The sequence below is a fragment of the Mizuhopecten yessoensis genome, unplaced genomic scaffold, assembly GCF_002113885.1.
Source record: "Mizuhopecten yessoensis strain PY_sf001 unplaced genomic scaffold, ASM211388v2 scaffold7087, whole genome shotgun sequence".
NCBI classification, from domain to species: Eukaryota; Metazoa; Mollusca; class Bivalvia; order Pectinida; family Pectinidae; genus Mizuhopecten; species Mizuhopecten yessoensis.
In genome coordinates this window covers 965508-980254 of record NW_018406874.1, presented here as the reverse complement: position 1 = coordinate 980254, position 14747 = coordinate 965508, and the positions used below count along the sequence as shown (strand labels likewise).

The 14747-nt window shown below is 42.0% G+C and overlaps 1 protein-coding gene across 1 annotated transcript in view; it reads right to left on the bottom strand.

Moving 5' to 3' along the window:
* The window catches only part of LOC110453079, a 184925-nt gene that overhangs the window by 58590 nt on the left and 111588 nt on the right, over positions 1–14747 (bottom strand). Inside the window, exons 36-51 of the mRNA XM_021501909.1 lie at positions 12418–13350; positions 10134–11999; positions 9681–9798; positions 9256–9479; positions 8200–8797; positions 7395–7609; positions 6745–6978; positions 6089–6340; positions 4773–5231; positions 4203–4370; positions 3472–3582; positions 2616–2801; positions 2118–2333; positions 1081–1362; positions 686–922; positions 201–467 (exon numbers count right to left, since the gene is read on the bottom strand). Of these exons, the coding sequence (XP_021357584.1) occupies positions 201–467; positions 686–922; positions 1081–1362; positions 2118–2333; positions 2616–2801; positions 3472–3582; positions 4203–4370; positions 4773–5231; positions 6089–6340; positions 6745–6978; positions 7395–7609; positions 8200–8797; positions 9256–9479; positions 9681–9798; positions 10134–11999; positions 12418–13350 (6366 nt within the window). The remainder of the gene's footprint in view (positions 1–200; positions 468–685; positions 923–1080; positions 1363–2117; positions 2334–2615; positions 2802–3471; positions 3583–4202; positions 4371–4772; positions 5232–6088; positions 6341–6744; positions 6979–7394; positions 7610–8199; positions 8798–9255; positions 9480–9680; positions 9799–10133; positions 12000–12417; positions 13351–14747) is intronic.

Sequence of the window (14747 nt, the reverse complement as noted above, 5' to 3'; positions counted from 1 at the left end):
TGTTATTTTATTCTACCTAGCTACCCCAAATATGGATGTCTCACCACCAACCAAGGCAGCGTTTTCCAGAGCATATTTCATTTATTCTACTCATGAATATTTTAGTTATCTAATATTTTCATTCACATTTACGTTGGATTTAAGAAGGCTGTCCACTATAAAAAACAGCTTTTTGCTGCATTTAACAATGATGGTCTTACCTGCCCAGCAGGTGCCCGACACTGCGGTCAGTCCAGTCTGGCCGCAGTAGTGTCCTGGGGTACAAGCCTGACATTCACTTTCATTGACCAACCCCTGAACGTTACTGAAGGTGCCGATAGGACAGCCGTTGCCTGTGATACTGCCGGCCAAACAATAGCGACCAGCGGTACAGACATCTCCGGTAGTACCATCTGCGGGGGTGGCATTGTGAGCTGACATTGTACAGAAATGACCTGGGGCACACAACGCTGTTGGCTCGATGTTACCTACAATACAAACACAACAATATCATCTACTATAAGACACACACTATGGTTGGCTGTATAAATAAAGACAACAATATCTTTATATTGAAAAAGCATCAAATTATAACTTTTTCCAAAATCGATTAATTGTGTCTTTAACTTTCTCTTAAACTCAATGAGTAAGATATTAATAAGAAATCTACATGATGTATTCATTGATCAGCTCATAATTGATGTACCTTCTCCACCACAGTAGCTTCCTGCGTTACAAGGAGAACACTGTGTGATGCTGGTCAGACTTGTCACGTTGCTATAGGTACCAGCTGGACAGAGGAATTCTCTTTCCTCCTTGGTTCCCTGTGGACAGTATGATCCTACTGGACAGGCAGTCGGCACGGATACTCCACGGTAACTCCTGTAGCGATCAGTGTAGTTAGCAGTCCCGGTAACGTTGGCATCCAGTACCTCATAGTCACCTGGAAAATGAAAGGAGAGAAAGAAAATTGAATAATAGGTGTTGGATGTGAGCACGCTAGGGTTCTCGAGTTCACAGATATACTGGCAAGCTTTAAATAAGAAATGTTCTTCAGTATATGAAGACATGAAAAAATAAGCCAACCAATTCACTTCTCACCGAATGCTTTGCAGTATGATCCAGCAGGACAAATGTCACAGGTGCTCTGTTTCCAGTGGGGCTGGTAGTAGCCTGAAGGACAGCCCGTCTCGTTCCAGCTCCCCTGTTCACAGAAGTGTCCCGGGCTGCAGGCCAGGGTGGTGGGGCGGGCAGAGTCCTGTCCTTCTGGACAGAAGTAGCCTGCGTCACAGTCTGCAGTGGGTGTGGCAAGACCATACTGCTGACAGTACTTGCCAGCTGTACAGGGCAGGCAGTCAGTCTCATTGGTGTTCTGTTGACGATCTGTATACAAATTATGCAGCTAATTTCAATTTAAGTCGTGAGAAACATTTTAGAGCAATCAGTTAGTCAGCAAAGTCGTTTAAAATGGAATTGAACACATCTGCTCATGCATTGCCAACTGTCAAATTCAAGTTCTTGATTGTGTTGACCTCACTACTAATTGCTGACTTAATTGATTAACAAATACAGTTTATACGAAATACACATTTGGTTTTGGACACAAAAGAAAGACGTAGCCTGTATGAACGTGAAATCAGTCATCATTTTGTTGTGTTATTTAAGCTATGTGAGCTGGAGGCAAAATACAATAAAAGGTTGTTGGCAAATAATGGGATTATTAAAATTGAAGAATGCACATAAGCTTCTTATAATAGTAATGTACACAGATACACAGCTGTTTAAGACTTACTACAACTTACAAACTCTGTCCTTACCTTAGGTAAAGATATTACTAGTTAAACTAGTTGTCAACCGTTTTATTTCCCATTTTTATAGTCTATGATGATACAAGAGTCGGGGAACATTTTATAGCTTGAAAACACATTATAGTAACAATCTTATTAATTTCTTCATACTATCTATCGTAAGCAAATTAAATTAATCAAATATTTCTTATATTGATGTTGTTGTTTTTTTAATGTAATTGATTTACTAAATTTATTTTGAATGTTTATGCAAGATTTCATGTGTTGTAACTCAAAGATAATCGTAATTCAGCATGCTCTGTTGAAGATGTTGTACAAATCAACAGCTACCTGAATAGGTCCCTGGGGCACACGCTATCTGTACAGTTGTGCCGTTGGGGCAGTAGTGTCCCATGTCACATGGAGTGGGGTTGGGTATACTGGCACTTCCATTACAGAAGAACCCAGCGTAGCATTCCCCAGTCGGTGTCGCCAGCCCGGGTGTCTCACAGTACATTCCAAGGGAACATTCCTGCTTCTGGGATGAGCCAGTTGGGCAATAGGTGCCTGAAATTATAGTTCAAGGATTTGTCTTAAAGATGGACTTTTATATTGGTAGTTTCTCACAAAGGTTGATTCTTAATCAGTTTTATCATGAACAACACTAGAGATACAACTAATGAAGATGATTTCGCTGGTATTTTGCAGGAGGATGCTACCTGCTACCCTGCAGTGTTTTGAAATATTGTAAGTACAGGGGTATATTCTGATGCAATACTCATTTCTACTTAATCTCAAGTCACTTCAAGTCGGATTAACAATGTTGTACACAGTAGTCTAGTGTTTTACCTGGAGTACAGATGCCACCGGTGTCGTTGAGCGTGTAGACTGGGCAGGTGAGATTGAAGTTGTACACATCGGAGGAGCTAACCCACATGGAAGGTTGGGAGCTCCACGCCCCTCCGGAGCAGTACCAGCCGGCTGAACAGTCACCGGAGGGTTCAGATAGACCCGTGCCATCACAGTACTTTCCAGCTAGTAGTTATAAAATAAATCTTTTACAGAATCAATCAACATTCTATATACACAAGGTCTGTAGTACTAGTAAAATTATTAAGTGATTCCTTATCCTTGTGTTATACTTTATATGAAATAACTGAAAAATCACGACAAACAAAATTATGTCTAAAATGAATTAGTTGCTTTTGAAAGTGAAACAAACAATTCTTTTTTTAAAGTCACACTTGATGGCTACAAAGGCTTCAATGTAAAGATGTTTTGAATTTCAATCTAGTCCTCTTAAAAATGCATCTTTAAGCTTTGTAGTATACAAATCAAATAGCAAAATAGTAAAGATTGATGTAATAGAAATCACTTTCCTGTTATATGATGTACTTCCATGACAGTACAGAGGTCCTATTGTAAAAAATATCACAAGGAAAGTTTGGTGAATAATATTTCAACCTAGAAGAGCACTTTCACAATTCAAAGAATTTGTATAATTTTTTTATTGGCCTCAATCCATCAGTTCTTGTTTTGAAGTATTTTCTGATGTGTATATGAATATTATTTTTAAAATCCCTGACCTATAATTCTGTTGATAGTGACCTTGAATATGTTTTGGTATATTATTTACACCTTTAAAAATCCCTGACCTATGAATCTATGGAGAGTGACCTTGAATATGTTGTGGTGTTCGACTTACCAGTACAGGAAACACAGTCAAACTCGCTCTCCCCGAGGGTCCTGTTGTTGTAGGTACCAGCCGGACACAAGTACTGGGTGGAGAACTCGGTCCCCACTGGGCAGTACGATCCTGTGACACAGAGAAACACAAATACAGTCCAGGTTATATTATCAACTCGGACATTTTTCACCGACCTTTTAGCTGGTAATTTGCAACTCCTTATGACATAGCCACTGAACGTTGGGTCACATTAACACCAAATTTTAGGACATGACACTGAGCTTTAAGACACATTGACAATGAACTATGACCCTGGGACTAAATCACTGGAGTAACAGTCAGAGCCCTAGTAGGCTTATGCTGGTAGCACATGTGTATTTGTCTCTTCATGCTGAGCTAACACTTGTATGGTTATATGGTGGGAGTCTTAACTGTTTACAAGATACAATTAAAAAAAAAAATCCCCAGGGGCTGGCAGAACTCAAGGGCAAACAAGATAGCGTGAGAGTTTTTGTATTTTCATGTCCAGCTACTGTACACATAATTTGGTTAAGAGTGGGCATTCATGTTTTGGTCCCACAATGCTCTAGATAAAATTTAATCAAACTCTGCTTAGCCATTCTGCACAAGTAGCATTTTAAAGGAAAAGTTGATGATGGAGACATACTGCGCTACAGCATTAATTCATTAGCCCATTGGGCAGATAACCCAACAATTGGCAGTTAGTATATTCTCCCATGAACACTGACCTTTGGGACAAGGTGTGCTGGTGTAGGTGGTGGAGTTAGCAGGACAGTAGTAGCCAGTCTCACAAGATTTACAGGTGGCCTGGTGTGTCAGGTCGGCGTATGTACCGGCACCACAGCCTATTGGTTCAGTTGTACCAACTGGACAATAGTGACCGAGAGGGCAGCCACCTGAAAATTAAAATAATACATGTACCAACTGGACAGTAGTGACCGAGAGGGCGGCCACCTGAAAATTAAAAAAATACATGTACCAACTGGACAGTAGTGACCAAGAGGGCAGCCACCTAAGAAACAAACAACATTTATAGAGTTACACTTATTCACATGCTCCTACAAAGATTAAAATATTAAGGCATAGAATAAATTTGGATAAAATTTGCCAAACACTTTTTTACTTCTATACAATATAATAAATCAAAACAATATTTCAACACTAGATTTTCGTGATACTAATTTTGAAAATGGATGATATTTAATTACACTAAATACTTTCTTATTTACTAAATATATTGAACTTTATCCACAGAATATATCCTCTTTATACTCCTCCATACTCTTTTGGATACCTACCCCCAAATCCTGTGTTGTTATTACTGGGAGAGGCTGTGTTGACTCCACTCTGACAGTAGTAGCCGGCAGCACAAGGTGCAGTTTTATTGTACTGTCCCGGGTTGTCACAGTACCAGCCCCCATCACACTGAGTACATTCACTCTCCTGCATCAACATCTCCACTGGGTTGTAGGTTCCTGCAGGGCACAGTTCCATATTAAAGCCAGTGTTGGCGGGGCAGTAGCGCCCCACAGGGCAGGGGTCAGCTTGTACCTTGTTGACACAGTAGTAGCGGGCAGGACAGGTATCACAAGCACTGGCCAGGGTGTGGTTCATGTAGGTACCGTCCGCACAAGGGATGGGACTGGCTGTTCCCATGGGGCAGTAGAAGCCTGGTGGACACACGTCACCAGTGGTGCCATCTGTTGGTGAACTACTGTTGGCACCGCGGTCACAGTAATAGCCTGGGTCACAGTCACCTAGGATACAGAGAAGTAAGTGCTTACAAGAAGTACACCAATAGCCTAATTCTCAGTCTTCTTTCATATAGAGAAACACTTAATTAACTTATTCACCCCTGAAGACACATTTGAACTCTTCTAAATCAAAGGTTGACCAATTATCAGGACTCTCTTAATGATTCTGTAGGCACAAGTTGTATAAAATCAGAACCTTACAGTCGTGGAGTTCAATTAGTAGCGACATCTTATTGTCAGAAATAGATGCTATTAAAAACTAAAAAATGTCTGGAAGACATAAATGCCCCCGCTGCCATGTGAAATTTGTTTCAGTGTTCTATAAAAAGTTAAACCACTTTGTTCTTGATACCCTGAAACATGCACACACACAAGGTACTACACTTAAAGTTGATTTTAATATTCATATGTTTTTTTCTGAATGTTATTACCATCTCCATAACATATTGAATGAAGTTGCTAAGTGTTTAAATTGAATCATTAGATGATTTTCTATATATAGCAACAGTGACCTTGGCCTTGACCCTGGAACCCTGAAACACAACAGTGTCTGTTGTAGTACTTGACCTTTGTATAAAGTTTGACCAAAATCTGTCAGAGAATGAAGTTACTAAGTGTTAACATTGAATCGGGACGGGACGGGATGCGATGCAACGGGACGGACATAGGTAACACTATATGCCCCCCCATTTTATGGCGGGGGCATAATAATATGGATAAGAGGTCAACCATGAACATACTTTATGTATGGAATGAACTGTTATAAAAGAAAAAGAAAAAAAATCAATGACTTTGCAATAATGAAAACCAAACATGTATAAAATTTGAAGATGTTTCAAAAATTCAGGTTGTAAAGCTACCAGTGTAGTTCATGAGTCCTTCCGTTAAACAGTATTTGCCAGGAGCACAATCCAGGCAGTCAGCCACAGAGGTTCTGCCAGTGTCTGGGAGGTAGGTCCCTATAGGGCAGGGTAGAGGTGTACCAGTCCCCACGGGACAGTAGTCACCCGCTGTACAGGTGTCACCGTACGATTGTGCTGTTGGATTCTGAGATATGGCACCCAGAGAACAGTAGTAGCCGGCTAAACAGTTTCCAGTAGGAGCCGTCAAACCTTCAATGAATGTGAATAATTAGTTTAGAACTTTGTCTTTTACATTACTTTGCACATTTTTTAATTACAGTTTTTCACAAAAAGTATGGTGAAATACTTAAACTAACAAAAATGGTGATATGTTTGTAAATGGTAACCACAGCAGTTTATAAGGTCATTGCGCCTCATTATGAATGCGCCAATTGAACTTCTTGTAAATTATTCTCTATTACATATTTTCAGGGTGCGATAATTCACCAATTCACCGATATGAGAAAATGTGACAATGCACTAAAACAAGTATGTCTGGAGTAATTTGGTATCTAATGTCGTATATTCCGGGGCGAAAAGCCTCCAAGCATTCATTAGCCATGACCAATGTGAGTTAATAACACACAGTCACATGTCAGTACAAAGTGGCCCACCTTCTGATGCACAGTACATTCCTGGAGTACATGGTGTACAGGAAGACACATTCAGGAGTCCGGTTGTGTTGCTGTAGGTCCCCTGGGGACACTGGGTACCCTGGCCTGACCCTGCAGGACAGTAGTCTCCAACTCTGCACTCATAGCCCTTCACGCCATCAGTAGGCCCAGCAACAGTAGATCCAGATACACACACAAATCCAGCATTACACGGTCCAGTGGGATCGGTCAAGCCTGAACATATCAACAGTATCTTAACATTCCCATTATAATTCCCTTTTTGTTTTAAATCAAATAATTCATACTTTATAATTTAGGAACGAGAGCCCCATGGGCCTTAACAATCACCTGAGTTGTAATACAATTGTTATATTGCTATATTGAAATCATTTTACTGGTTTCTGAAAAAACAAAAATGTGAATTGTTTACAGAGGGACAAAACATGATGACAGACGAAAGGCTACCAAAGTGTAGGTCACATGAAACTTTGCCTCAGCTGACTTAAATAAGAAATTTAGTACAGGTCTACTCATTTAAATTTCACCTATTTACAAATAATAACTTAGAACATCACAAAATAAACAAAAGATATGGTTCCCAAAGCAATCAAACTTTTTTAACAGATGTAATTATTTTCCTAAATACTAACCTGGAGTATCACAGAAGTAACCAGGACTACAGTCCTGACACTGTGTGGCATCCTCTAGCCCAGTGGTGTTACTAAAGCTACCGACAGGACATGGGTAGGTCTGGGCACTGACTGTGTTGTTGAGACAGTAGTAACCGGTCGGACATTCTGCTGGAGTGACCACGCCTGTACTATTCATACCACAACAGGCAACAGCCTCAAGTGGATCACAGTATCTGGAATACAGACATGTAGAATATTAGTGGCAAAATGACAACTTAAGCTCAAGAGCAAATGTGGTAGTAATCCTGTTGGAGTATGTTTCCTATATGCAAAAGTTTTGTGAGGATTGCTGGCTCTATGTGTGACAGCCAACGTGGCAGGAACTCTTGTGGGTATGTTTCACCATATACTAGAGTCAATGTGGCACCACAGTGTTGGTATGGTAACCAGATGTGACAGTCAATGTGGCATCACAGTGTTGGTATGGTTACCAGATGTGACAGTCAATGTGGCATCACAGTGTTGGTATGGTTACCAGTTGTAATAGTCAAAGTGGCAGTAGTGCTGAGGGTATGGTATTCAGATGTGACAGTCAATGTGGCATCACAGTGTTGGTATGGTTACCAGATGTGACAGTCAATGTGGCAGTAGTGCTGAGGGTATGGTATTCAGATGTAATTTTTAAAATATTGCAATTACTTGCATAACAATTCAAATAATAGATGTAAAATATCAACTTTATTCATTTTGTTAAGAAATCCTTCATTAGTGTCAATGAAACAAATCATATGTTTTAGTGTAATATCAATTAATAGATACTTACTTTCCCTTTGGACAGTCTTTGCATGCAGCCATGTTGGTCTCATCCTGGTAATATCCAGCTGCGCATGCCACTGGCTGACCAGTTCCTCCGGGACAGTAGTGACCAATGGTACAGTTAAATTCTGGGGGTGTGGCAGATTGTTGACCGGCTGGGCAGTAGTACATGGGGGCACACTGACCTGTGTAGTTGGTGTTTCCTGTGCCAGCACAGAAGAACCCGTCAGGACAAAGATCACAGTTTGTCAGATTGGTGTTGCCGTCGGTGTTGGACATTGTGCCTGCTGGACAAGGTATTGGGGTGTTGGTACCTGCGGGACAGTAGCGTCCTTTCAAACAGACTTTGTTTGGAGGGTCTGGCTGTGTGTCGCTCCCATTACAGTAGTAACCTGCACTGCAGGGTCCGCTAGGTAGGGAAAGGCCATCATGCATGCAGTAATTCCCACCGTCACAGGCCGTCGGACCAGCCGATCCTGCAGGACAGTAGGTTCCTGCCAAGCACTGAATGCCAATCAGTGTATCATTTGGCTGTGATTTGTCTGAGGCTCCTAGGCAGTACCAGCCTGCCGAACAGTTCCCAGTGGGCTGTGGGAGACCATCAGCTGTAGGACAAAGCAGGGACAGACATGTAGGTTAAACATCAACATATCAATATCATATAATTTCAACATAACGAAATAATCTTAACAGTAAGGCAGTATCTGTACATAATTCCAACAAATAGCTAGACAATATTTGTTAACCAAATACTTGCTCGCCTCCCACTAAGACAGAATAGGCTCAACTCTAACTAAATGAACATATATTGCATTTTGCACTATCTTTGTAACCACAAATACATTTATAGTGAAATTAAATTCTCCCGTGAATACCACGAACTACTCAATATAATACCTACTTTCACAGTATTTGCCTGGTGGGCAGTCAAGGCACTTCTAAGGACCTTCACTGATATTGACTGAACAAGTATTGTATTTAATTTTGTGCTATCTACATAACTGCAAACATAGTGAAATTAAATCCCCTGTGAATATTACCAACTACTCAGTATAATACCTACTTTCACAGTATTTTCCTGGCGGGCAGTCAAGGCAGTCCTCGGGACCGTCACTGCCATTGACTGGGTTGTAGGTGCCCTTAGAGCAGGGGTTCTGGTAGGGGTCTGTGGTGTTGGCTGGACAGTAGTAGCCACTTGGACAGGGCTGGGCAGAGTAAGAGGTCGAGTTCTCCACACAGTAGTAGCCAGCCGGACACGAGGAGCACACTTGCTGACCCAAATTGTCACTGGCAATGAAATAATATAGACGTATGAAGTCTAGGTACATTATTTTAATGTTTCATTCAAACATAAATACGTAAAATTTGAATTTAAACCATTTTTATTGCATAATACAACAACAGGATTACACACAAGTAATCACAACCTATTTATTCCTTTTCCTAATTGAATTATAAAACAATACAATGCTTGCCCTGATTACTTACCTGTATTGACCAGCAATACAAGGGAGTGGTCTTTCTGTACCAGCTGGACAGTAGAATCCTAACGGACAAAGTCCTCCAGTTCCTGTGTTGGCACCTGAGGGTGTATCTGAGTCCACACCTGAAAATTAACAGAAGTCATCTGTTGTAAAATTCTGGCCAGGCTCCAACTGACTCCAAGGGTACCTCAATTTTTTTTTATTTTTTTTTACTTGTTTTGTTATACAATGAATATTCATTGATCAGTTTTTAAAAATTTGAAAAAGAAATTCTTAAAACTACTGGATGTTTCAAACAAATCCAAAGGCAAAAAGGTCGTTAAAAATATTTTATTGTGATAATAACCAGAAGTTATAATTCATTTGAAGGAACACCAGTAGAAACCACCAAAATTACAAGATTTGAATGCTGTTAATTTAGACATTACAGTTGAAAGGACATGAAGCTTTCACTTACCTAGCTCACAGTAGTAAGCAGCAGAACAAGGGCCACTAACAGCTGCCAGTCCGGGAACCAGGCAGTAGTTTCCTCCTGTACATTGGGTACACTGGGTCACATTGGAGATGCCATAGGTGGGGTTAAACGTTCCGGCGGGACACTTCTGAAGATCAGCTCCAGTCCTGGCTGGACAGTAGTACCCTGGTAGGCACTGGTCAGCTCGGTCACGGTTCACACAATAATAACCCTCAGGACAGTCGTAACAGACCGATGCGCCAGTGTGGTTGGTGTAGGTACCGTTCGGGCAGAAGTTGTGGGTTGGAGACCCAGCAGGACAGGCAGAGCCTGCAGGACAAATGTCCCCAGTGATTCCGCCTGTTGGTTCAGCCTGAGTAGCTCCGGCAATACAGTAGTATCCTGCAGTACAGTCGCCAGCGACTGCAGAGGAACCTGTTGAGTTGCAGAACTTGCCAGGCTCACAGCTGAGACAGGCGGAGTCATTAGTCATACGAACATTAGGCTGGTAGGTACCGGCAGGACAGGCCAAAGGTTCATAACTGCTTGCAGGACAATAGAACCCAGCAGGACATTCATCGCCGTATGATTGCCCCACCGGATTAGCTGATTCAGAAGCATTTGAACAGTAAAATCCAGCTAGACAAGGCCCGTCTGGTGCACTTAGTCCGGGAGAGGCACAGTACTGGCCTGGTGTACAGGCTGTACAGTCTGTTAGTGCCGGCAGCATAGTTCTATTTCCATATGTGCCTTTGGGACAGGGTGTGGGACTGGACCAGCCCTCCTCACAGTAAGTACCCTGTGGACAGACGTTGCCGGTGATGTTGTCAGCCGGACTGGGAGTACTCGACTTTAGTACACAATAATATCCTGAGTGACACTTTCCTGCTGGTTCCGTCATATTCTGATTCTCGCAGTAATAACCAGGCGGACAGTCGTTACATTCAGCAATGCTTTCAAGACCAGTGGTGTTGCTGAACGTCCCAATTGGACATGGATTTTCCCGGTCGGTCATTGTACCGTTTGGACAATAGAAGCCAGCAGGGCAGACTTTGGGAGTCACCACACCATGGGATGGAGCTGAAACACCACTCTGTTGTTCACCGATAGCTTCGTTCCTATCACAGTACATACCTGCAGAGCAGTCTATACATTCACCTCGCTCCTCGAGGGGCTGATAGGACCCTGAAGGACATGGGGTCTGAGTCCCACTTCCCTTTGGACAACTGTGTCCTTGCAAGCATTTGTTACCAGGTGGTTGTGTTACAATCATTCCCTCTGGACAGAACCAGCCTACATCACAGTCATCATTAGGCAGAGCTCTTCCTTGTCCAGAACAGTACATTCCAGCTGTGCAAGGGAGACAACTGGTGATGTTGTGAGTACCGAACATATCATTGAATGTGCCTTCATTACATGCTATAGCATATGGACTAGCTGTGGGACAGTAATGGCCCTTCGGACAGATGTCACCAAATGTTTCGTTGACTGGATTGGACAGGGTTGAGCTACCGTTACAGAAATGGCCAGCAGTACACTCCCCAGTATAGTTAGCGAGGCCATCAGTACCACAGAAAAATCCTCCAGGACAAGGTGTTGGGGAATCAGATCCTTCAGGGCAGAAACTCCCAGCAACACACTTCCCTCCAATGTTGGGGTCAGATGGCGTGGCATCCCAGGAGCCAGGGTAACAGTAGTAACCTCCTGTACACAGCCCTGCTGGGGCGGGCAGGCCCTGGTTAGGGCAATAGGACCCGGCAGGACACACGTAACATGAGGTGATGTTGTGGGCCCCAGTGAAACTGTTATAGGTACCATTGGAGCAGGGGTACTGTGATGAGAACTGGGTCCCTTCTGGGCAATAGTGACCTATAAACAGAATTAAAAGTAATTCTAGACTAACATATATAAACTGACATGATTTTATTCTAGAAACACATTATTTTGAAATGAAGGTTTCAAAACTTGTTAATACTAGTCATCTTGCAATTTGAACACATTGCATTCTGCGTTATAGTAGTCTCTGTTTAACACCTCACCCATCCAGTCCTACTATCATGTGATTGATTCAGCATTTAGGCTGCATTACAAAATTCCTGTCTAAAAAACATGGATCTATAATAAAAGCATGAACTTACTCAAAGACATCCAGTGTTAAATACAACATATCAGGACTAGTACCTACATCATGCTTGTATACCTGAAGGAAGCTTTATATATCATTGGTACTAATCTACAATCCAAAATGAATGGTAGACATAATGTTTCATAGGATATCTATTCATACCTGCAGGACATTCCGTTGTGTTGGAGCTGCCCGTCGTACAGTAGAAGCCAGCTGGGCACACCGTACAGTTGGACTGTTGCTCCTTGTCATTGTAGGTTCCAGCATCACATTGAACAGGCAGACTAGATCCCTCTGGACAATACGAGCCCACAGGGCAAGGCCCTCCTGAGGCAGAGATAGAGGATGGACTTGAGGAGTTGGAGCCGAGGACACAGTAGAATCCGGCATTACACAGTCCTGATGGGTAGGACAACCCTGGAATGTCGCAGTAGGAGCCAGGGCTGCAATCCTGACACTCTGACTCTGCCATCAGTCGAGTATTGTTGTTGAATGTTCCTGCGGGACACTGAGCAGGCTCCTGTGTCTGAGCCACACAATAGTGACCCATGGGACAGGGACCAGCATCACCAGTAGACAAGGAGCTTGGTGTGGGGGAGTCGGAACCACTTCGACAGTAGTATCCTGCAGCACATGGTCCTGTAGGTGTAGTTAGATTGGTTGTGTCGCAGTAGAACCCTCCTGAGCATTGAGTACACTCTGTGAGGTTGGACAGCATGGTCGCACCACCAAATGTTCCTGCAGGGCAGGTCTCCCATACCAGTCCCGTCCCTTCTGGGCAGTAGAACCCCTGAGGGCAGGCTTGGGGGTCAAATCCTGGCTCACAGTAGTACCCGGCCGTACAGGATGAGCAGGCAACTGTTTGTGTGACTAATGTATAAGTACCGGCCACACACTGCTTGGGGATAGCTGTGCCTTCTGGACAGTAATGGCGTACTGGACAAACATTTCCAGTGGAATCAGCTGGTGTGGCAATGGAGGCATTCATAGTACAATAATAGCCAGCAGTACAGTTACCGACCGGGGCTGTCAGTCCATCTGTCGGACAGTATGTTCCTGGGTCGCAACCGGTACAGTCAGACTGGTACGTTATACCTTGAAAATCAAACACCAGCTTTAAAAGCATATAATGTTTATAACAAAAATGAAATCAATAATACATCTAAAAAAATAATCATTATAAATAGTCAAAAATGAACAGTAAATAATTAAACTTTCATAAAAGTTCTTGCAATAATTGACTCATTAAAGGAGAACTGACAGGTAAAAAAACGATAAAGATTTCAACCATCATTTAAATATTCAATATTTTAATTACAATAGTGGTTTACATAACCTCAAGGAAACTATTCTAAAGTACTGAATTGAAGAGATGATGGACATTTATAGATTTAACAAAATCAAGAGAGTGAAAGAACAGCTAATCCCGAAGCACTACATAATCCCTTTTTCTTATATTGGCAGGTGGTAGCTAGCTGTGGTTCTCGTTTATAATACACCAAACCATCTAAATATTACAGTAGAGAATCTGTTTAACATTTGGCAAGTGAAGATGAGTATCAAAGATAAACTCAAGGAAACAACCACATCCTACCTCCTGCAGGATCTGAAACTACAACCTTGTGGTCAATAGGTCAATAGGTCAGTGATAACTAGCTGCTATGATACTCTCCCCGGGGGAGGGGGGGTCAATAGGTCGATAGGTCAGTGATACCTAGCTGCTATGATACTCTCACCGGGGGAGGGGGGGTCAAAAATAAATCAATTCCTAAGGCAACTCCATTTTATTTGTGAATGTTATAAACTTATTTCCTAGTTAACCTCTCAATGTAAATAATATTCATGGGTCAGCATTAAGTTTCACATTGTTTATTATGAATGCAACAAGAGGCCCAATGGGCCTGCGCTCACCTGGTATTAATCTCACACTTGTAAATTTAAAAGTGGACTAAAATACAGCTACAGGTAGAATATCAGTGTGACCTTGAATGTCAAACAATGACATTAGGTTGAAAGTGGGTCAAGGTCATTAATTTGAACAAATTTGGTAGCCCTGATTGCTACAGGCCAAATATCAGTCCCCTGGGCCTTTTGGTTATTGAGAAGAGGTTGTTTGACGATTTTAAGACATTTGACACCTGTGACCTTGAAAGTTGGTCATGGTCATTCATTTGAACAAACTTGGTAGCCCTTCATCCCAGCATGTTACTTGCCAAATTTAAGCACCCTAGGCCTATTGCTTATTCAGAAGAAGTTGTTTAAATGTTCTAAACATATTTGACCCATGTGACCTTGAATATAAATCAAGGTCATTTATTTGAACAAACTTGGTAGCCCTTCATCCCTGCATGCTTCTGGCTAAATATCATTACCCTAGGCCTATCGGTTATTCAGAAGAAGTTGTTGAAAGTTTTTAAACATATTTGACCCCTGTGACCTTGAATATAGGTCAAGGTCATTTATTTGAACAAACTTGGTAGCCCTCTATCCCT